The sequence below is a fragment of the Accipiter gentilis genome, chromosome Z (genome assembly GCF_929443795.1).
Source record: "Accipiter gentilis chromosome Z, bAccGen1.1, whole genome shotgun sequence".
NCBI lineage: Eukaryota > Metazoa > Chordata > Aves > Accipitriformes > Accipitridae > Astur > Astur gentilis.
The window spans coordinates 769958-792147 of record NC_064919.1 but is presented as its reverse complement, the minus strand read 5'-3'; the positions used below and the strand labels follow the sequence as shown (position 1 = coordinate 792147).

Here is a 22190-nt window from a genome sequence, read left to right as displayed (position 1 = left end):
CCATTGTTGTTGGCACCCATCAGTACCTTGTAGGGTGGGAGGGTCTGCAATAGCACCCCAGGGTGCCCGGGACTGGGGGGCAATCCCCCTCCCTTGGGTGGGGACCCCCCCCAGTGTGTGTGTGTGTGTGTGTGTGTGTCCCAACACCCTAGTCTGGATGCCTGGCTTCACAGCAGGGACCAGCAGCATTTATTGAGGCTGGTCCTGGGGGGTGCCCAAGGTGGGGGGTCCCCTATTTTTGGGCGGGGATCATGTCATCGATGGTTTGGTTCTGCTCCAGCTTCTTCTCCATCTCCACCAGCAGTTTCACCCCATCCACCACCATCTGCACCTGCTCCACCTCCGAGAAGCCCAGGCGGTCGGCGTTGGAGATGTCGAAGACGGCGCCCACGGCTGCCGTGTCCACGCCGCCTGGGGGAGATGGGGGCATCAGCACCCCATGGCACCCCACAGCACCCATGCCCACCCACACCCTATATCCCCCATGTCCCTGTGCCCACTTGTGCCCCAAATTCCACCCCCCATGTCATCTCCCCGCGTTCTTTCACCTTTGTGTCCCTCAGCCCGCTCGTGCCCCATGTTCCCTGTCCCCCAACCCTGTGCCCACCTGTGCCACGCTTCTGGAGGCGGAGACGCTTGAGGACCTCCTCAAACTTGGGGTGCTGGCTGAGCTTGGGCAGGCGGACGTGGACACCCCCCCGCAGCCCTGTCCCCAGGTTGGAGGGACAGGTCAGGATGTAGCCCAGGTGTTCTGTCCACATGAAGGGGTGGCCTGCCTTCTTGAAGATCTCCTCGATCTGGGGGGGAAACATGCATGCATGTGAGACTGTGTCCCCACTCGCCACCATCCTGACCCCTAGCCTGGGGGGCACTACAGCCACCACCCTCCCGGGACATCCCAGTGGCCCCTGTCCCCAAAATGTGCCTTCATTGCCATGTCCCCACCATGCCCCTAATGTCCTCCTGTGCCCCCCAATGTCCCCATTGTGCCTGTGTCCCCAAGACCCTCCCTGTACCTTCCATCACGCCCATGTCCTCCTGTGTCCCCGAAGTTCCCCATGCTCCCAAGACCCTCCATGCCCCTATTTCCCCATGTGTTCCCAAAGACCCCCATGTCCCCCCCCAATGCCCCAAGACTCTCCATGATCCCCGTATCGCCATGTGTCCCCAAGCTCCTCATGTCCCCAATACCCTCCATGTCCCCAAGACCATCCATGCAGCCCCATATCTCCTACATCCCCCAATGCCCTCCAGGGGCCCAATGCCTCCCATGTCCCCAGTGTCCACCACATCCCACTATGATGTCCCCCCACTGGGGTCCGACCCACCTTCTTGAGGCCAACACAGAAGCGCCTGAACACCTCCTTCATGTTCCCCCCCTTCTCCATGGAGATGACGCGGAGGTGATCCTCCTCATTCACCCACACCAGGAAGGTCTTGTTGTCATTGTGCCTGGGGGGTGGGGGGGTGGGGTGTGTCACACACACGACACCCCCCTCAGTGGTGGCCCAGGGACCCAGGCACCTCCAGATTCATCTGGGTGGCCCCTACATGCCCCCCAATATGTGTGTGTGCCCCCTGCAACCCCCCCAGGTGGGATCCAGGTGTCTGGGTGGCCCTAACTGCCCCCCACACCCACACCCCCAGATGGGACCCCAATACTTGGGTGCCCCCAGGTGGGACCCTACGCTCTGGGTGCCCCTTGCACTACCCCCCCTCCCAGGGGCGATCCCCAAGATGTAGGTGTCCCCATCATCCCCCCAGGTGGGACCCTGCTTGCTGGGTGCCTCCCCCCCGCCTAGGATGGCCCACCAGATGCCACGGGCGTCGGGCCAGTCACGGGCCATGCCCGAGGCCAGCAGCAGGGGTGAGACGGGCTTGTCGAAGAGGAAATGGTCGTCGATGAGCTGCTGCTGCTCCTGCTCCGTCATGTTCTTCAGCGGGTAATACCGGCCCTTGAATTCCCCCTCCAGGCTGTTCAGGGCTGCGGGAGGGGGTGGGGTCAGGACATGACCACGCCCACATCATCCTGGACCACGCCCATCATCACTAGACCACGCCCAACCCCGCAGGTCACGCCCATCGGCCACACCCGCAACGCCATGCTACCTGGCACATGTGCCAGGCCATGGCCGCAGCCCTTTGCCACGCCCAAACGCAGGCCACGCCCACGTAGTCCAACCACGCCCACCTCGCTCACACCTATACACCGCGCCCCATCCCCCAAGCCCCACACCCACAGGGGGCGTGGCCACAGGTACACATCACGCCCACATCCAACAGCCACACCCAAGCTCTACCAGGCCTTGCCACGCCCCGTATCCACAGGCCACGCCCCTCTAGCCCAGACCACACCCCCAAGCTGTCCCCGCCCACTTAAAGGGCTCCCCCTCCCCCAGGGCTGAGCAGTCAAGCCTCATCCCCTGCGGCAGGCCGCGCCCCCTGCAGCAAGCCACGCCCCAGGACCACACCCCAACATGGCCACGCCCCTCACCAGTGACGGACAGCTTCTCGATGGCGCGGCGCTCCCCCCGGCTGCAGTGGGGGGGCAGGGAGTAGCCCTTGATGCTGCGTCCGGTGCGCACCCGGCTGCTCAACACGTACTTGGGGTCCAGGTCGTCCCCTCCCTGCCCAAAAACATCAGTGGGACCCCCGTGTCTGGGATCCTGTGACCACCACCCCCCCCCCCCCCCCCAGCCAGACTCCCCCCCCCGGCTCAAGAGGGACTCAGGAGTCCAGGCACCCCAAGACCCCCCCTCCCCATCATCCCACCCCCATCCAGTTAGGACCCGTATCCCCATGACCCAGAAGGGACCCAGGCATCTGGATGCCCTTCCCCCCCCCCCCCCCCCCCCGCAGACCGCCCCCCCAGGCATGCAGGACCTTGAGGTTCTCGTGGTTGAGGTCGGTGCGGTGCTTGTCGGTGGGTTTGTAGCCACCGTGGCGGTCCTGGATCACTGGGTCGAAGAGGTCCTTGAAGACTTCATAGGACTCCTCATCCCCGGCCACGCAGCCCACTGTCATGATGAAGGGGTGGCCTGCGGGGGAGGGGGAAGGAGGGGGTGGTCAGGGGCATCTGGCATGGCACTGGGGACAGGGCAGCCGGAATGGGTATGGCACTGGAGACACGGCACCAGCACCCAGTATGGCACTGGGGACTGGGGACAGGGCACCAGCACCCAGTGTGGCACTGGGGACCAGGCACTGGACATCAGCTCCCAGTGTGGCACTGGGGACAACAGGGCTCTGGCACTGGGCATGGCAGTGGGCACCCAGTTCGGCACTGGGGACTAGGGACGGGGCACCAGCACCCAGTGTGTCACTGGGGACCAGGCACTGGGCACAGGGCACCTCCTCCCAGTGTGGCACTGGGGACAACAGGGCTCTGGAACTGGGCACCAGCTCCCAATGTGGCACTGGGGACCAGTCATGGCACAGGACACCAGGTCCCAGTGTGGCACTGGGGGATGAAGCCCTCAGAGGTGACCCAGCCGACACCATGTTCTGCCACCCCAGCCTGGAGGACTCCGTGGGTGGGCTGCGGACCCCCATGCTGTCACCCACCGGGGTTGTCGACGCCGGTCTGGATGACGTCATCGAGGGTGAAGCCGCTGGGGGTCTCCTTGTCCCGCAGGCGCTGGTAGAGAGCGGGGGTCAGGACCTTGGCCATGTGGTTGTTGTGCTTGCTGAGGTCGGGGAACTCCTCCTCCGCTGAGAACTTCAGCTTGTACTTGTTGTGGGTGTTGCTGAACGGCATGGTGGGGGGGCTGCGGGGAGGAAAAAGGGGGGGGGTGTGGGTGAGGGGCGGTGGGCACTGGGGTGGGATGTCGTGGGGCACGACATGGGGCATGGCCTGGCACGGCCACCAGGTCAACCCAGTTGGGGGACAGCACGGCACGTGGCGGGGACGGACTAGGAGCTGGGGTGAGACCAGCCCCCGCCCCCCCCGGGTGGTGGGGCTGTATTCATGGAGGCGTGGCTATAGAGGGCGTGTCCCGGTGGGCGGGGCCGCGGTGGGTGTGGTGGGGAGGGGTAGGGAGGGGGGCGGGGCCAGCCCGGGACGAGCCATCTTTGGCCGCGCCGGCGCCGGGGCTATTTATAGCCCGGAGAGACACGAGGACCAGACCGGGGCGGGGGGTTGGACCGACCCCGACCCGCTCCGGGACTGGAGGAGCCCAGTCTGGTCCCGGTGGTACGGGGTGGGGGTCCCGGTCCCGGTAGCACTGGGGCGCTCCGGTCCCGGTCCCGGTCCTGGTCCCGGTCCCTGTCCCTGTCCTGCAGGATCCGGTCGGTCCCAGCTCTGGTGGTACCGGAGGGTCCGGTACCAGCGTGACCCCAGTGTCACCGTGGGGGGGGCGGGTCCGGTCCCTCTCCGAGCGGTCCCAGTGGGGTCCGTCCCGGTGGGTCGGGTCCCGGTGGGGTCCATCCCCGTGGGTCGGGTCCCGGTGGGGGTCCCGGTGGGGTCCACCCCGTGGGTTGGACCCCGGTGGGGGTCCCGGTGGGGTCCATCCCCGTGGGTCGGGTCCCGGTGGGGGTCCCGGTGGGGTCCATCCCCGTGGGTCGGGTCCCGGTGGGGGTCCCGGTGGGTGCCGGTGGGGCCGGGGTTACCTTGAGCAGCGCGGGCGGAGAGGGTCGGGTCGGGCCGGTACCGGCGGAGCAGGCGGCGGGGAGAGGGACCGGCACCGGCTTTTATCCCCCCCCCCCGGCCCCTCCCGGCTCCGGGGGCATCGGGGGGGGCTCCGAACCGGGCGGGGAACGGGCCCTGCCGGAGCCCTCCCGGGGGCCGAGGAGACCCTCCGGTCCCCCCCCGGAGCCGCCCCCCACGGTGTCGGGTGTCCAGTGGGCGCCCGGCCCGGCACCTGCCGCCCCCGCAGCCGCCGAGAGGGGAGCGCTGGGCTGCCGGCACCCCCCCGGTACACCGGCACCCCCTTACCCCCTGCACCGTGCACCCCCATTTTGCATTGCAGGGTGCAGCGGGCACCCCCCGTTCTGCACGACCCCGCACGGTGCCCAGAGCCCCTTGCACCCCCTCTGCGCACCCCCTGCACCCCCCACCGCTGCCTCACCCCCCCCCCACCCCCCCATTACACGCTGCGCTTTGCATGCCGTACGCGGCAAGTTGCACACCGCATGCAGGTTGCAGCACTGTTGCACGCCACCAATTGCGTGTGGCACGCCGCCCGTTGCACTGCGCGCGGCCGGCTGCATGTCGCACCTTGCTGCACGCTTCACGCTGCGTGTTGCGTGCTGCACGCTGCGCCTTGCACGCTGCAAATTGCGCGTGGCACGCTGCGCATCGCACCTCGTTGCACGCTTCCACGTCGCACGCTGCGCGTCGCGCGCGGCATGTGGCCCGTTGCATGCTGCTCGTTGCACCTTGTTGCATGCTTCTCGTGTGTTGCACATTGCATGCTGCACCCCGGGGCGGGGGGCGCAGGGCAGCACCCTGCACCTTGCACCCACTCTTGGGGCCCACGCAGTTGACGGCCTTGGCCGACCTTGATCTGCAGCCGCTGCAGCTCTGGTTACCCTCCCACTGGTTGCCTGGCCAGGGCCTGGCTGCAACTGGGAGCACTGGGAGCAACTGGGAGGGGGGGCACAGGCAGGCAGGGCCACCGCAGAGAGATGGGGGACAGGAGTAGTGGAGGGGGTCCCTGTCCCAGGGTGGGGGCACCCAGCACCCACCACTCCCAAATCACTGTCGGGACCCAGCCAGAGTGTGCTGGGGGGCACCCACCCTGTGCCCCCCCCCCCCCCCGGTCCCCTCTCCAAGGTGGCCTAGTTGTCCCTGGCCCTCTCTCCCCGCATGGGGGTCAGGGTGGGGGGCAACCAGAGGTGGGTGACCCCAGGCGGATCCGCTGGATCAGGGCAATTCAAGCCGGGCCCCCCCCACCCCAACACCTGGTATTTTTAGGTCGGATCTGGTTACCCAGCCAGATCCAGTGTCACCGCTGGGGGACCCTGGCGGGGGGCACAGGACGGGCGGCATGGGCGCCGGGGTGGCACCCGTGGGTGGGGCAGCGGCTGCCACTAGTGCCCTTCACGCCCCCACCCCCCCAAAACACCACCAGCACCAGTGGGGAAACTGAGGCACAGAGGGGGAGGGGGGCTCCTCCCCTGTGGGTCTGGGGCACCCTGAGCCCCCCAGAGTGCCGGTGGGGGGGGGAACCCTGGCAGAAGGCCCCACTGCACCCCAATATCTGCACCCTGGGGGGCATGGAGGGGCCTGGGGGCCCCCCCCTATATCTGTGGGGGTGCCCTACACCCATGGGGTGCTTCATAGATCCAGGGGGACCCCACACATCTCGGGGGGGGCCCATGGTCTGTGGGACCCTAGGTAAGGGGTGACCCCAAATATGTGGGCACTGGGGAGGGGGTGACCTTGGCCATGGGTTGTCCCCCAGCCCTGGGTACGGCTGGGGGTGTTTGTCCCACTACTGGGGACCCTTGGGGGGGCCATGTCATTGGTCCTGACCCTCTTCCCCACCCCAGTGAATGTGGCCCCCACTCCCGGACAGGGGAAGTTGGGGGTCCCCAGGCGCAGCAGCGGCGAATAAGGGGGCACAGTGATGCAGGGGTGGCTGAGCCATGGTGGGCTCCTGTTTTATTGGGGGGGGGGGGGGGGGGGGAATATTGTACGAAAAAAAAGAGGTGAATGGAGGTGTCCCTGCACAGCTGGGAGTCAGGGGGGCAGTACCCAGCAGGGCCCCACACAGGGCGCCAGGCATTGGGGCAGAGGGATCCAGGTCCTGCCCTGAGCACATTTTGGGGGGTCTAGATCCTGCTCCCAGCACGTACGGGGAATCTAGATCCTGCTCAAAGTGAGTTGGGGGATCCAGGTCTTGCTGGAGCATGTGGGGGAAGATCTAGTTCGTGCCCCGAGATTGTGGGGGGGCTCCAGTTCCCCCCCCACGCATGTGGTGGAGATCTAGATCCCACCTTGAGCACATGGAGGGATCCAGGTCCTGCTCCAAGCGTGTTGGGGGGGCTCCAGGTCCCAGCCCCAGCACACGGAGGGATCCGGGTCCCACCTTAAGCACATGGCAGGGGCTCGGGGTCCCACCCCAAGCAGATGGGGGGGGTCACTCTGCACCCACCCCCCTCGGCCAGCTCACACCTGCTGAGCAATCTGCTCGATCCGTTGCAGAACCTCCTCCGACTGCAGCTGCTCCAGCGTCAGCAGGGACAGTCCCAGCTGGTCCTCCTGCACCGGGAGGAGGTAAGCTGGGGGTCCCCCACCCTGCCCAACCCCTCCAGCACTGGGGGGGGGGGGCTTCAGGGGAGGGCTTCTTTACCTGATGGAAGGGCTGAGCCATCTGGCGCAGGAAGAACTTGGCCACTTGCACCGCCTCGTCCACCGTCAGGTTGAGGTTGGCGTCGGTGATGTGCTCCTGGATCCACCGCGGCAACTTCCCCCGCTTGTCTGCCCGGGCGAAGCGCTGTGGGGGTAGACACGGGGTCCCACAGCACCCCCCCCCAAATCCATCCCCCGCCTCCACCCCATGCCGGTGCACACCTTGTCAGCGAAGACCATGAGGCCGTAGTCGGTTTTGCCACGCAGGGCCCGGCCGACGCACTGGGCGGCATGGCGCATGGCGTCGAAGGTGAGGAAGTCGTTCTCCCGGATCTGGAACTGGTCCCGGAGGTATTCCAACCGGGCCTGGGTTGGGGGGGGAGCACAGACATGCTGGGGACCCCACGGGTGTCCCATCCTGGCTGTGTGGTGCTCCACTGGTCCCCAGGGAGCTCCAGACCAGCCCTGGGGTGTCATACTGTAGCTGTGGATTGCCATGTGGCCCCAGGGTGCTCAGCTGTGCCTGTGGGTGCCCCACTGTGTCCCTTAGGGTGTCCACATTACCCCGTGGGTACCTGTCTGTGCCCTGCGGGTACCCCACTATAGCCCTGGGGCACCTCATCATGTCTCCTAAGTGCCTGGGGTGTCCCTGGGGTGCCCAGCTGTGCCATGGGGTGCCCCCAGGGTGCCCCCCTGTCCCCACAGGTCCCCCAGGGTCCCTGCTCACCTTCAGGATGCGACTCTGGGTGTAGACGTAGGGCACCCCGAACATGACGACAGCTCTGCCGTAGTGATGCACTGGGAAGGGGTGTGAAATGGGGGGTGCTCAGGTTGCTTCGGCACCCACCACCATGTCCCCCTGCCATTGCGCGTCCCCCTTGCTGTGCATCCCCAAGCCAGGCTGGCTCTCACCAAAATCGATGCCTTCCGACACTTTGCCACGGGCCACGGAGAGAAGGATGGCACCCCGGCCGTTCTCGCAGGCCTGCAAACAGTGGCCAGGTCACTGGGAGGGGTGGCACTGGGGACGGTGACACCCTGAGATGCTGCCACCCACCTCCTGGTACTTCTCCAGGGCCATGCTGGTCTCAGCCCCGTCCTGTGTCTCGATGAAGATAAGCTTGTTCCGCTGGATGTTCTCCAGGATGCCCTGCCACGGCGGGGGGGGGAGACAGAGGTTAGGGGACACGAGGGGACATCACAGGGGGGTCAGGGGATGGTTTGGGAGACAGGTGGGGACGTACCTGCTCATACCAGGAGGCCACGATGTTCTCCATGTACTGGTAGCTGGTGAAAAAGGCGACGATGCCGTCGGGGACCACGGCTGACAGCTCCAGCAGCAGGTTCCCATAGTTGCGGATGACAGCTGGGGTGTGGAGGATCACCGTGGTGCACCCCCGGCCCCCCAAAGTCCCCTCCAGACCCCAAATCTCCCTGTCACCCCCAGCCCAACATCCTCCTGGCCCCATTTCTGTTCTGCCCCAGGTTCCCCTACCCTAGTCCTGGCCCCTCCAGCTCTCTAACCCTGTCCCTGTCCTCATCCCTCTCAGCCCCAAAACTCTGTCCCTGAGCCCTCCCCAGCCCTATATCCCCCCTGTCCCCATCCCTGTCCTCCCCCAACACCATAACCCCATCTCTGTCCCTCTCTCCTCCCTCCGTCCCCGTTCCCTACCGATGTCCTCGCGTGTCTCAAACTTGGAGCTGATGGCCACCTGGTCATTGCCACGACCCACGATCTGCAAGGGGCAGGGATGCCGGTGACACGGGGGTCCGCGACCCCCCAACCCCGCCCCAGACCCAGCGCCAGGTACCTCCAATGCACCCCACTCACCATGGGGCACAGGCAGGTCCGGGCCAGCGTCATGGTGAAGGTCGCCATGGTGACAGGGCGGAAATCCAGGATTTTGGGGTAAATGTCCAGTGGGGAGAGAGTCTGCGGTGGGAGGAGCAGAGAGGACACAGGGATGGGGTCATCCCAATAGGCCCTGGAGGGGACATGGGGAGGACATAGTAGGAGGGGACATGGGAGGGGGGGACAAGGGGGACATGGGGGATACAGGGGGACGCAGGAGACATGGTGGGAGGGACGTGGGGGACACGAGGGGACAAGGGGGAACATGCAGACTCACCCCTGATGTGATGATGACCGACTGGAAGCGCTCAAAGACTGGCTTGATGGCGATGGAGGCGTCCATACAACTGGGGACACACACACACACACATCCCTGGGGTGACACTGCCACTGCCCCCCCCCTGTGTCCCCAGCATCCCTGTGTCCCCCCCCTCCCCGATACCCTCCCGTGTCCCCCCCTGTGCCCACACCTGAAGTGCAGGATGGGGTTGGAGATGGTGGGGGTCCTGTTGTCAAAAGGCTCAATGATGATGGTGAAACCTGGAGCGGGGAGATGAGGGGGGCACCCTCAATGCCAGCTGGGGCAGGGAGGCCACCCAGCACCCCCCCCCAAGCAGGACACAGGGTGTTCCTCTACCCAAGGGTGCTCATCCACCCCCCCAAGGGGGCTTATGGACCGTGCCACCACCCGTGGGTGCCAATCCCCACAATGGGGGGGCTCACAGACCACACCCCCCCTGCCTTGAAAGGGGTCCTCAGGGACTGCCCCCCCCGGGGGGGACCCAGGCACCTGGCTGACCCTTGGAGTAGGTGCTGACGAGGGTGGCAAAGTTGGCGACGAGGGTGATGGCGGAGAAGTCGGCCATGTCCACGATCTCCAGCGTCCGTAGCAGCGAGCGCAGCCGCTCGGCGCAGAACCTGGTGGGTAGATCACCCATGGGGGGGGATGTGTCACCTGGGGGGGGGCACACATCACCCTGGGTGGGGGACACATCATCCCACAAGCGTCATGTCACCCCGAGAAAGGGAAATGCTGCCTTTGGGAGGGACATGGTCATGCCATGGAGGGGAGACACCACCTGAGGAGGGGGACACAGCACCTTGGAGGGGTGAAGAAAACCCTTGGGGGGGGTCTCAGGCCACCCTGGGGGGGGACACAGCACCCTGGGGGGGTCATAGACTACCCTGGGGGGACCCAGGACCATTGGGAGGGGACATAGGCCACTCTGCAGGGGGTCACAGGCCAACCTAGCGGGGGGACACAGCACCGTGGGGGACACACAGCACCCTTGGGTGGTCACAGACCACCCTGGTGTGGTTACAAGCCACTCTGGGGGGACATGGCCCCCCAGGGGCCACGTTCCCTTGGGGGTAGGTCCCTTCGTGGTGGGGAACAGATCCCCTCAGACTCACCGCAGTGGCTTGCGCTCAATGCAGACCTTCTCGTAGAGGTCCTTGAGAAAGGCGGGGGGGCTCTCCTGCACCACTCGGGGCCCCCGCACCCGTGCCCGCAGGTAGGCCACGAACCGCTTCAGGAAGCCCACGAAGTGCTCAGCCGTCCGGATGCTGCCGGGAACTGCCTCTGTGGGCCAGGGACAGTGTGGGGGGCTCAGGTGGGGAGCACCTGGCACTCTCCCCACACTCCAAGGAGGGGCTCTGGGGCCCCCAGGACGTCCATACTTGTCTGGAAGGGAGGTTGTGGGGCACTGGAGGCTGGTGTGCGGCTGGGGGCACCCCAAAGGGCTCAGGGCTCTCCCTGCCACAAAAGGGAGCTCAGAGATACCCCATGCTCATCCAGCATGGAAATAGGGGGGGCCTTGGGGGGCACCTCAAAAGAGAGGTCACCCCCCCATGTACCCTGCAAGATCTCGTCCGGCAGCACGGGGTTGGCGAGGTAGAGGTCGGTCTCCCGGGCGGTGCTGGCCTCCCGCAGCCCCTCCACCAGGCGCCGGTACTCCTCTGCCAGCCGCCGCGTGTCCGTCTCCTTGATCCTGCAGCAAGGGGGGATGCGGTCACCCAGGTGGGTGTGTGTGGGAAAACGATGGGGACAATGGAGGGGAGGTGGGGGCCACGCTCACTTTTGGATGGTGGTTTGGAGCGTGGTCACATTGGCCTGGCAGCGGTCCAGCGTCCGGCGCGTGATGTTCACCCCCATGGAGTCGATGCAGACGTTGTCTGTGAGGATAGGGGACAGCGTCACTCTCCCCGTCGTGGGTGATGCAGGAGACAGAGAGTGACACCCCAAAAATGGGGTTCAGGGGGTTGCTGACCAATGTTGTGGGCCTCGTCAAAGACCACGACAGACTTCTTGGCCAACTCCTTTGAGACCAAATCAGCGATTTTGGGATCCAGCAGGTAGTGGTAGCTGTAGACGACGATGTTGGCATGAAGGATCTACCGGAGCACAGGGCATGAGGACATTTAGGGACATTTAGGGACAGAGGAGCCACCCCAAAGCCAATCCTGCCCCCTATCCTCCCCCCCATACCGAGTAGCGGGCGAGGAAATAGGGGCACCAGCCCTTCTGGCGGCCGTGGGCCTTCAGGTCGTCCAGGTTGTAGATGCCGTAGGGGATGGGCACCTCACGCCCATGGGTGTCGAACTCCTGGCAGGAGACCCAGGGGAAGGTGGCTGGAGGGCCTTGGGGAGGCCCCCAGGGGGTGGGGGGCAGCTGGGGGCGGTGACCTGAGGCAGGACAGTGCTGGGGGAGGGGAGGGGATTGGGGAAGGGGGAATATGGGTGTGGGGTGGAAGTGGGTTGTGGCTGGGGGGCACCCTAGGGTACTGGTGGGGGGTGGATGGGGAATGGGGTCCCCACGGTGCTCAGGACCCAGTTAGGGAATGGGAGCACCCAAGGGTGCTGGGGAGCCAGAGGGGGAGTCGGGGCACCCCATGGTGCTGGGAGCTGTCGGGGACACCACAGGGTACCCAGGAGCTGCGAGGAGACTGGGGGGCACCCAGGGGTCCCCAGGTGCCTTTGGGGCCCCCAAGCAGGGTCAGGTGGGACACCCTTGGATGCCCATCAGGGTCAGGGGTATCCCCAAGCGCTCATCAGGGGGATCCCTCACCTCAAAGAAGCGGCAGGCAGGCAGGGATCCGTCACGCTGGTGCTGTGCCCGCACGTAGGAAGCCGTCAGGCTCAGGCACCGGCTGTCCACCTCTTTCCCGAAGCGCAGCGAGGACACCTGCACCCCCATGGTCACCCCATTGACACTGTGTCCCCCTGGGATCAACCTCCCACCCCCCCAGTGGATCTCACCCAGCCCCATGCCCACCTCGGGGTGGATGCAGAGGTTCTTCCTGGAGCTCAGCGCCAGCCCCAGGAACGGCACCTTCTCCCCCAGCTCCTTCTCGTAGAAATCCATGAGCTTTCGCAGCTCCTCAATCACCTGCAGCAGCAATGCTCAGATGGATCACTCGGGATCCCCTCTCAGGTTTCCTTCCCCCATCTCTTCCCCAGCTCCTCACCCCACCTTCTCGATCTCTGGCACGGTGCGGGAGCAGTAGATGAGTTTGGTGACGTCCAGTGGCCGGGCCTGAGGAGAGACGTGACACTAGGGTCTGCAGGACTGGGATCTGCTGGGATCAGGCACCAGCACTCACCCGCTGATAGGCGACAATGAGCGACAGCAGCGACACCGTCTTCCCGGTCCCAGAGGGCATCTCCAGCACGCCGTGGCCCTGCCGAGAGCAGCGGTGTCACCGCCAGCAGGGACGTCCCCAGGGGTGGGTGGATCCCAGCCCACCCGGGACCACCAGATCCCGCAATACCTTGGCGTCCAAGGTCCTTTTGAGCTCCAGCATGTAGGAGAACTGCTCAGGGTAGATGTAGTCGTAGGGGAAGTAGACCAGGAGGCCATCGATGTTGAGCCTGCGGAGGGGCCAAGGAGAAGAGGATTTCCACGAGGGATCCCACCCCAGCGGAGAGCTCAGTGCCTGGCTGATCCCTCCTCCCCGCCCTGGGATCGGGGTGCCCCAGCCCACTCGCGCCGCCCGCCCTCTTGGCAGGTCTGTGACGGCAGCCGGGATCTGGCGAGCGACGGGATCCGGTCCGGTGGCGGGGTGTCGCGGTGCTGGGGTGGCCCCGGGGACCCCCTGCCGCTCCCGGCTCTCCACCACTGCCCCGGCGGGAACCCGCTCTGCCGGAATGGTTGCCGGGGGTCGCGGCCCTCCTGTGGGCCCGGTAGTCCCCGGGATCCCGGCCCCCCCCGTGGGCCCCGCACCCCCGGGATCCATCGGGATCCCGGCTCTCCCGTGGGCCCCGCAATCCCGGGATCCCCCGCGATCTCGCCCTCTCCCCCCCCCCCCCCCACCTCCCGGGACCCCCCCGGGATCCCCCCGCCGCTCCTCGCTCACTTCATGGCTCCCGCCGCTTCCACACGCCGCCGGCTCCGGCCTCGTCCCGCCCCTCCCCGTCCCCACCTCGGTCCGCTTCGCCCCCTCATTGGCCGACGTGCTACCCCGTTCCGCCCCGACTCTGCCTCCCGATTGGCCGCGCCGGCTGCCCATCACGGCGCCGGGCCCTGACGGCTGAGGGCGGGAACAGCCGTGTGTGTTGGGGGGAAGCGGGGGGGAAGCAATCGTGCGCCGAGCGTCGAGGGCGGCGAGTTGAGCACCGAGTCATTGAGCTGGTGGCTCTAAGGTGACCCGCGGTGGGGGGGGGGGGGGGGGGGGGGGAGACGACACCCCAAAACAGAGCACTGTCCCCCACACGGGCCTGTCACCCCCCCTCCCCGGGCGGAGTGGGGTGTGCCCACCCGTGTCACCCACCCACTGTCCCGAGTGGGGCATCCCCACCCACGTCAACCCCCCCCCAGGGCCGGATTCTGGCGACACGGACAGACATCTCAAAGCACTTTATGGCACAACCCCCAGGCCCCCCCGGGTGGGGGTGTGTGTCCCCCCAAAACACTGTGGGGACCCAGACTTGGGGTGGGGGGTTGTCCTGGGGAGGGGTGTCCATCACCGCCGGGTCACACCTGGGGGGGCAAGAAGAGAAATGGGGTTAGGGAGAACCGGAGGGCAATGGCCGGGGGGGGTGGGGCAGCAGGGCGAAATGGTGGAGAAATTGGGGGGCCAGGGGTGGGGGGAGGGGCTCACCCGGGTGGCAGAAGCACGTGGCGGCCGCCGCTCCCTCCCTGGGGGGCTCGTGCTGGTGGTCCCCCCCGTATCTGGTGCACGGCTGCTGCCAAAATATCCTGTGAGACCCCCAAAATGGGGGTGTGTGCCCCCCCCCCCCCCATCCCAGTTCTCACCTCTCCCCTGGCAGCCGCCGCCGCCGCCGTGCCGCCAGCGCCAGCCCCACGCCGGGGCCCAGCAGGGCGAGGGGAAGGGCGCAGGCGAGGGCGAGGGGCACGGGGGGGCGGCGTTGGGGGGCTGGGGGGGGTCCCCCAACCTCCTCCTCGCAGCGGGACCCCATAAATCCGGGGGGGCAGGCGCAGACGTGGCCGGAGAAGTGGGTGTAGCAAGTGGCACCGTGCAAGCAGGGCCCGGAGGCGCAGGCGTCGGCACGGCGTCGGCAATCGGCGCCGGCGTAGCCGAGGGTGCAGGAGCAGGTGAAGGTGTTGGCGCCGTCCTGGCACGTGCCGCCGTTGGCGCAGGGGTTGGGGGTACAGTCGTCGGCGTTGCGTTCGCACCGGCGCCCCGAAAAACCCGGCCGGCATTTGCAAATGGCGCCGCGACCCAAGTCCCGGCACTGGCCACCTGCGCTGGGGAAGGGGGGTCAGCGACGCCGAACCATGCCGGGGCAATGGTGGTGGGGAACGTGGGGGAGGCTCACCGTGCAGGCAGAGATGGTCGGCGCAGCGGTCAGCGCGGCGCTCGCAGTTAGAGCCGCGGAAGCCGGGGGGGGCAGCGGCAGGTGTAGCCGGCGCCAGGAGCCGGGTCGGGGGCACAGGCACCGCCGTTGAAGCAGGGACCGAGGGCGCACGGGGATGGTGGCACCTCCGGGAGAGGCTCCAGCATCACCAACCGCCCCGCAGCCGGGAGCGACGCCGGAGACGCTGGCGCTGATGCCGGCACCGGGGCTTCAGGGACCGTTGCTGGTGCTGCCGGTGCCACCACCGGTGCTGCCGGGGCCACCGGTGCCACCACCGGTGCTGCTGGTGCCACTGCCGGTGCTGCTGGGGCCACCGGTGCCACCACTGGTGCTTCCAGGGCCACCACCGGTGCTGCCGGGGCCACCACTGGTGCCACCGCTGGTGCTGCCAGTGCTACTGGGGCCATCTCTGGTGCTGCCAGTGCTGCTGCTGGTGCTACCGGAGCCGTCACCGCTTCTGGTGCTGCCGGTGACTGTCCCGGGCTGGGGGTGTCGCAGCGTGGCCCCGGGGAGTTGCTCCCACGACCCTGCACAGGCAGCACCCTTACCGGGATGGGGGGTAGCAGACCCCCCCAGGATGGACGTGGGGGTGCCGGGAAGCACCAGGGGGGCTCCTGGGGTGACACGGGGGATACTGGTGTGTGTGGGGGTGTCCCACTCACCGTGCAGGTGCCCCCGTTGGTGCAGGTGCTGCCATTGGCGCTGGGGGTGGTGCAAGCTTCCCGGCACCCACCTGCGGGTACAGCGGGGTGTCAGGGTCACCCCAAAACCCAGGGGACACCCTGGGATGCTGCATGCCCCCCAAAAAAGATGGGGGAGCGCTGGGGGGGGAGAAGGGTGCTGGGGGCCCCCCAGGGGACAGGGGTACTCACGGCGGGTGCAGCAGGGGGGCCAACAGCGGCGGGGGGGGCGGCAGGCGGCGGCGGGGGGGCAGCGGCGGGTGCAGGGCGCGCAGCGCGGGACGCAACGGGGGCCACGGCCGGGGGGGGCGGCAGCGCAAGCGGGTGCCGAAGCGCAGGCCCCCCCCCCGTCCCCCCCCGCCAGGGACCCCCCGGGGAGAGGTGCTGCCGGGCCACCGCGCGCCCCAAGAGCCGGCCCTGGGGCCCTGGGGCACCCGTCAGCACCCACAGACCCCCTGGGCACCCCCAAAGTCCTCCAGATCCCCACCCTTTGCCCTTCTAGCCCTCCCTCTCTGCCTCCCCCCAAACTGCCCCCCCCCCCCCCCCCAATCCAAGGATTCCCATTCACCCCCCTCAAACACCCAGGGCTCCCCTTTGCCCCCCCCAAACCCTAATTTGCCCCCCAAACCCTGCAGGCTGCCATCTGCCCCCCCCATACTATTTGTCCCCCATTTACCCCCTTGGGACGTCCAAATGCCCCCCCCCCCCAACACTTTGGGCTCTCACCTCCCTGCCCTTATTCCCTATCCACTCCCTATAGGATCTCCATTCCCCCCTGCAAATACACAGGGCCCCTATTTGCCCCCCTGGGACCCCCATTTGTCCCCCCAAACCCCACGGCCTCCCCAAGTCTCCACCACTCACCTCCAGAGCCTTTAGCCTCCTCCAGCCGCCATGACTCGATGACAAGGGAGACGGTGCCCTGGGGGGGGGGGGGGGGGGGGCAGCAAAAGTTGGGGGGGGTTGTCATTCCTAGGCCCTTAGGGGTCCCAGGACCATGGTGGGAGGCATCAGACTTTGCCAGGGACTGGGCGGGGGGGGGGGGGGGGGGAATATCAGTCCTCACCGGCCAGGGGAAGGTGAAAGGCAGGCGGAGGATGCGGGGGGCCCCCGGGGTTGGGGGGGGTCCAGGGGAGCTGTGGACAACCCCCAGGCTGCAGCCGACCACCCCGGGGGGCCGCAGGCAGAGACGGAAGACAAGGCGGCAGGAAGGCGGGCCCCCACATGGCCCCCCTGGGCCCCCCCGTGCCGACAGCACCCGCAGCTCCAGCACCCCAGCCGGCTGCACCTGCAGGTGGGTGTCAGCGACCCAGGAGACCCCCCCTCAGCACCCCAAAATACTCCTCAGGGGCACCCCCAATACCCAAATACCCCCCCAAACACCCCCAGCATCCCAAAAGAGAGCTCTAGGCCCGCTCTGGCCCCCCCGAGCCCCCCCCAGCACCCCAAAACACCCTTCAGAGGCTCCCCAGTACAAAAATAACCACTCAAGGTCCTGAAAGTACCACTCAGTGCCTCAAAATGCCTCCTTAGCACTCACCCTGATCCCCCCCAGCATCCCAAACTCCCCAAGGACACCTCAAATTTCTCAGAGGCCCCCCCCCAGCACTACAAACAGCCCACCCGGGATCCCCAAAATACCCCCTCCAATATCCCGAATACCCAGCCTGGAACTTCCACCCCCACCAAGACCCCCTGGGGACCACAAAGGGGCACCTGAAGCACCCCAGGATCACCCTGATCCCTCCCCAGGGACCCCCCTCAAAAGTGCCAAGGGTCTCCACCAGCCCCCTAGACCCCCCCACAGCCCCCTCCCGGGGGGGGGGGGGGGGCAGGCTCACCGGTGGGGGCCAGACGAGGGCGAGGAGGGCAGCCAGCAGCAGCGCAGCCATGGCCGGCACCGGGGGGTGGGGGGTGGGGGGTACCGGATCCGGGCCCAGGGGTCCCGCCTGGTCCCAGGGCTCAGCGGGGTCTGAGCCCACCGCCCCCCTCCCCAAGACCCCTTTCTAGCGGCCAAGCCCCACCCCCTGTTTGCAGGCCACGCCCCCACCCACGGGCCACGCCCCTGCAAGGGATGCAGGGCCCCCCCATCCCAGAAGGGGGATCCAGCCCCATAGCACCCCACCCCCCCCCCCAAAGGGCCCGGATCTGACGCAGCACCTGGGGGGGTGGGGGGCCACTCCATGCCCTCCCCAAACAGCACAGTGCACCCGCAGCTCCATGTCACCCTTTATTCATCCCCACTGGGGTCAAGCCCCCTCCAAAACCCTCCAACCCCCCCCCAAAAGTGGGGCCACACCCAGTCCTCCCCCCACCACCAGCCGCCACGGGACCACCGGCGCCTCCGACCCCATTGTCCGGGTCTGGGTGACGCATCACCCCCTGCTACCACGGCGCTGGTGAATGGGGTGTCCCCCCCACCCCGCCTTGCACCGCTGACATCATGGCGACATCCTGCTGACATCATGGCACCGTCCTGATGACATCACTGCTGCTTGGAGCGCGGCCAGAGGCGGCCGGCCAGGGCACCCAGGAAAAGCCCCGTTGGCTTCTTGCCCTGTGCCAGCTCGGCCAGGCGCTGCTGCTCCTCCTGCACCTCCGATGCGGGGCGAAAAACAGCCGTTACAGGCAATTAGGTGCTGCCACCCCCCTGCCATGTCACGTCCCCCCCACCCCCGGCACATCCCCACCTCCTCCAGCTGGGACCGGCGTCGTTTAAAAGCCGCCAGCGGATCCTCCTCCAGGGCGTAATTCTCCAGCACCGTCCGGACATCCTCCACCCCACTGAGGGCAATAGCTGCGGGGACAGACGGACGGGTTTGCAGAGGTGGGGGGGAACGGGGTGGGGGGTCAGGGAGGAGGGTCGGGGATGTTCTGGGACATGTTTACCCACTTTTGAGGAAAGCAGTGAGGTCGTAGAGTGCGCGGTCGTCAGAGCTGCCGTCCCAGCGGGGCAGCGCCAGCCCGTTGTAGGGCTGTAGGCAGAAGGCTTCTCTCCGGCAATCCACCACCACCACCTTTGCTGGGTCTCTGTTGAGGCAGGAAATGTCCTGGGGCAGGGGGGAACAGAGAGGGTTGGCGAAGGGCAGGGGGGGTCACTGAAGTGACTGTCCCCCTCCCCTGTCACACCACCTTGACGTGGTGTCCATCCATGTAGCGGGTGGCATCACGGAAGAGACGGTAGGAGATGAAGCCGTGGGGGTCCACGCTGTCAATGAGGGGAAAGGCGGTCTGTGGGGGGGTAATAGAGGGGGTGAGAGGGTGGGGGGCACCCCGTGGTGGCCCTGTCACCTCCTGGCCTGGCCATGCTCCCCCCCCCCCCCCCCGCCTCGCACTCACCATGCCAGTTTCAGAGGTGAAGATAACTATCTCGTAGAGGGGTGCAAGCTGCTGCAGGAGGCTCTCGATGCCCGGGCGCTTCTTGAAGCGCCAGCCAGTGACGAGCTGGTTTCAGGGGTGGGACAGGACAGGGAGGTGTCACAGGGGGGTGGCGGGTGGGGGGGGGCATGGGAAGGCTTGGGGGACACTCACCGACCACTCGGGGTGCAGCAGGACGTCAGTGAGCTCAATGACGAGGGTGTAGGGGGGCTGGTAGTAAGGTTCGCGCAGGGGGTCCGGCAGCAGCTTGGGGCTGGTGGGCTCGATGATCATCTGGGGCGAGTCACGGGGAGGGATGGAGTGCCCCCCCCAGCGTGGGGATGAGCCACTGGCACGGGGACAATGGTCCCCAAAAAGGGACAGGGTCCCTGCACTGGCATGGGGGCAAGGGCTGGAGCGTGGGGATGAAGTGCCCCGGCAAATGGGGACAATTTCCCCCCCCCCCCCCAAACTGAGGATGGGAGCCCCTGCCTAGCGACAAAGACCCCAAAGTGGGGACAAGGACCCCCCCAGTGGGGACAAGGAGCCCAGATCGGTGACAGGAGACCCCAAAACAGGGGCAAATGACTCCCAGAATGGGGACAGAGGACCCCAAAACAGGGACGTGATTTCCCAGCACTAGGACAAGGTCCCCCAAGAGGGGATGGGGATCCAACATGTCCCCAAAATGGGGACGAAGCTCCCCAGGAGAATGAAAAAGCTCTCAGGATGGAGATGGCCACCCCTGATGCCATGAAGCCCCCTCCCAAAATAGGGGAGCCCCCCCCAAATGGGTCCCCACACACCTGCCTGTAGTCCTTGAAGTACTTGTAGGTCCTGCGGAGCTGCTGGATGCCCACAGGGTCTGCAGAGCCAAGGCCAGTGTAGATGAGGGTCACCTGGGGTCCCTGCTGTCCCCAAGGGGGGTGTCAGTTCCCCCCCCTGCCACCCCACCGCTAGGATAAAGACCAAAATGCCCTAAAAAAAGCCCCTTTTGGGTAACAACAGGGTGTTAAAAACATCGTAAAAGCCTCCAGCCGCAACACTGAGGTGTCAAACAGCCCTGAGGATGCGACGTGTCGTGTCCTCCCCCCCCAGTAGCTGTCACCCCCCCCGCCCCCCCACCCTGGGGATGTCTGGGGATGTCACTCACCGCCATCGAACTCATCGGGGATCTGTGGGGAGAAAAGGGAGGTGGAGGGTTAAGACAGGTCCAGTGAGAAGGACGTGGTGGCACCGGAGGGGCCCTGTCACACTGTCACCGAGGGGGGAAGGGACACAGGAGGTGACAGGGACAATTCACAGGTAGGTGATGCCGTTTCTGTGCGGTTTCCTTCTGTCGACTGATGTCCTCATCGCCCCACTGATGTCCCTGTCACCCTACTGGTGTCATTGTCACCTGTTCAATGCTCCCCCTGTCACCCCGTTTGATGTCCCTGTGTGTCCCCCCTGCTGGTCACCGGAGACGGGCAGGGCAATTCACACCTCTCCCTCCCCAGGGAGCCCCCTGTGCTGCACATCAAAACCCTCCTCATCATCTCCAAAATTCTCTAAAAAAGGGGTTTGCGGTGAGAAAAATGCCTCCCTGGGGTGTGACGAGGATCATCGGTCTCTTTGGGAACATACCACTCCCCTTGGGGACATGGGGCCCCAATGCCCCACCCAACACAAAGACCCCAAAATACGGGAAAACACCAGCAAAAGGGGACAGATGGGGGCACATGGGGAAGGAAGGGAGAGAGGGAAGGTCCTAAGCCCCCATAATGTCCCTAAATAGCCCCAAAGGGCAGGGAGGGGACATTGGCGCAGCCCCCTGCCTAAAAAAAGGACTCCAGGAACTGCCACTGAGCACCCCTCACCTTGGCACCGTGCTCGTCCACCGCGTTGCTGCCTGCAGGAGGGGGAGAGCGGAGGTGAGGGGGGGCCACAGTGGCACCGGCAGCAGGGGCAGGGGGACAGACAGGACACGCTGGGGATGCCAAGGACTCACCGAAGATGTAGACAAGTGCCACGCCGGTGCCAGCACCCAGCAGCCCCGCCAGGCGTAGGGCTAACCTCCGGGCGGCCGCCATCCGCTCCCGCCGCCGCCGCTCTTCCTCCTCCTCCACCTCTGGGCTGGGGGTGTGTCCCAGGGATCCTTCTGCTGCCTGCAAGGTGGGGGGGACACAGGGGGATGGTGAACCCTGGGGACAAGGGGGGAGCCCTGAGGATGGCTGAGGGGCCTGGGGACACCTGGGGAGCCCCCATAACACCCAGGGACATTTGGGGACAGCTAGAGAGGCCCAAGGAGAACGGCAAGGGACACCCAGAGAGCCCCAGAGACCCTTGGGGACCCCCAGGGATGTCCAAGGATGGCCAGGGCCAGTCAGGGAGCCCCAGAGACACTCAGGGACACCTGTGGAGACCTAGGGATGGCCAAAGATGACCAGGGACTCCCAGGGAGTCCCAAAGACAGCTGAGGAGCCTCCTGGAAACTTTGGAGACATATGGGGACAGCCAGAGAACTCTGGGGATGTCTGAGGATGACCGGGGGTGTCCAGGGAGCTCCAGGAACAGGCAGGGACACCCAGAGACACTGGGGGACACCTGTGGAGCCCTAGGGATGGCCAGAAATGACCGGGGGAGACACCCAGGGACCCGCGTTGAGCTCTGGGGATGGTCACGGACAGGCAGAGACCCTTGGGAATACCCAGGGATACTCACAGACCCCCAGAGGCTCCCGGGGACCTCTGGGAAAGGACAGGGATGGGCGTGGAGCCCTGAGCCGGGAAGGGCCAGAGAGGCCCGGGGACGTGTGGGAACACCCGTGGAGCCCCCGTGACCCTCCCCCTCCCCACGGGGCCCTCATCATCCCCTCAGACCCAGGCCCAGGCCCAGGCCCGACCCTTCCCGCTGGGCTCAGCCCCGTCGCGGCCCCACCTGGTGCCGCTGCAGCCGCTCCCGCAGCACCGCGTCGGTGCCGGCGCTGCCGCTGGCGGCCCGGCCCAGCGCGGCCCGGACCCGCCGGGCCCCCAGGGCAGCGCGGGCCCCGCAGGCCGCCACCGCCCACCCTGCCGCCGCCGCCATCTTCCCGCACCGCGCGCCCCACGGCGCAGGCGCGGCCGCCGCGGCCAATCACGTCCCTGTGCCACCGCCCAATGAGCGGCGGCGGAGCCAGGGGAGGAGGCGGAGGCAAGGAGCGTAGGGCGGG

The 22190-nt window shown here is 66.8% G+C and overlaps 4 protein-coding genes across 7 annotated transcripts; all 4 read right to left on the bottom strand.

Annotated features, from left to right (window-relative positions):
- Nucleotides 1-166: 166 nt before the first annotated feature.
- Nucleotides 167-3764, bottom strand: CKM (creatine kinase, M-type). The gene is made up of 7 exons (XM_049795674.1): nt 3565-3764; nt 2884-3038; nt 2495-2627; nt 1813-1984; nt 1329-1452; nt 608-797; nt 167-411 (listed from the first exon to the last, which is right to left on the bottom strand). Exons 1-7 carry the CDS (start codon nt 3755-3757, stop codon nt 233-235), a joined length of 1146 nt encoding a protein of 381 aa, XP_049651631.1. The 5' UTR covers nt 3758-3764; the 3' UTR covers nt 167-232.
- A 2881-nt stretch (nt 3765-6645) lies between these two features.
- On the bottom strand, nt 6646-13547 carry ERCC2 (ERCC excision repair 2, TFIIH core complex helicase subunit). 4 transcript variants are annotated; one of them, XM_049795671.1, is made up of 23 exons: nt 13502-13547; nt 12917-13016; nt 12749-12826; nt 12619-12681; nt 12421-12534; nt 12214-12330; nt 11635-11751; nt 11417-11540; nt 11225-11321; nt 11004-11137; nt 10560-10728; nt 9946-10064; nt 9617-9686; nt 9424-9493; nt 9126-9227; nt 8967-9030; nt 8539-8660; nt 8352-8444; nt 8207-8279; nt 8022-8092; nt 7517-7660; nt 7296-7439; nt 6646-7204 (listed from the first exon to the last, which is right to left on the bottom strand). In XM_049795671.1, exons 1-23 carry the CDS (start codon nt 13504-13506, stop codon nt 7112-7114), a joined length of 2283 nt encoding a protein of 760 aa, XP_049651628.1. In that variant the 5' UTR covers nt 13507-13547; the 3' UTR covers nt 6646-7111. The 4 variants fall into 4 exon arrangements, 3 of the variants coding, with proteins under 3 accessions (XP_049651628.1, XP_049651629.1, XP_049651630.1); XR_007505110.1 differs by lacking the exons at nt 8022-8092; nt 8207-8279 and having other exon boundaries at nt 8549-8660; XM_049795672.1 differs by lacking the exons at nt 8022-8092; nt 8207-8279.
- A 439-nt stretch (nt 13548-13986) lies between these two features.
- Nucleotides 13987-17619, bottom strand: DLL3 (delta like canonical Notch ligand 3). Its single transcript, XM_049795171.1, is given in 12 exon segments — nt 13987-14124; nt 14246-14327; nt 14401-14848; nt 14925-14994; nt 14996-15490; nt 15626-15696; nt 15836-15950; nt 15952-15990; nt 15992-16068; nt 16508-16565; nt 16710-16931; nt 17485-17619. Coding segments are annotated over 12 exon segments (1734 nt in total). The 5' UTR covers nt 17536-17619; the 3' UTR covers nt 13987-14118.
- Nucleotides 17620-17947: 328 nt separating this feature from the next.
- Nucleotides 17948-22025, bottom strand: TIMM50 (translocase of inner mitochondrial membrane 50). Its single transcript, XM_049796611.1, has 9 exons — nt 21920-22025; nt 20991-21147; nt 19807-19865; nt 19175-19294; nt 18983-19087; nt 18776-18874; nt 18537-18693; nt 18334-18440; nt 17948-18233 (listed from the first exon to the last, which is right to left on the bottom strand). The coding sequence occupies exons 2-9, from the start codon at nt 21070-21072 to the stop codon at nt 18129-18131; spliced, it is 834 nt and encodes a 277-aa protein (XP_049652568.1). The 5' UTR covers nt 21073-21147; nt 21920-22025; the 3' UTR covers nt 17948-18128.
- Between the last annotated feature and the right edge of the window lie 165 nt (nt 22026-22190).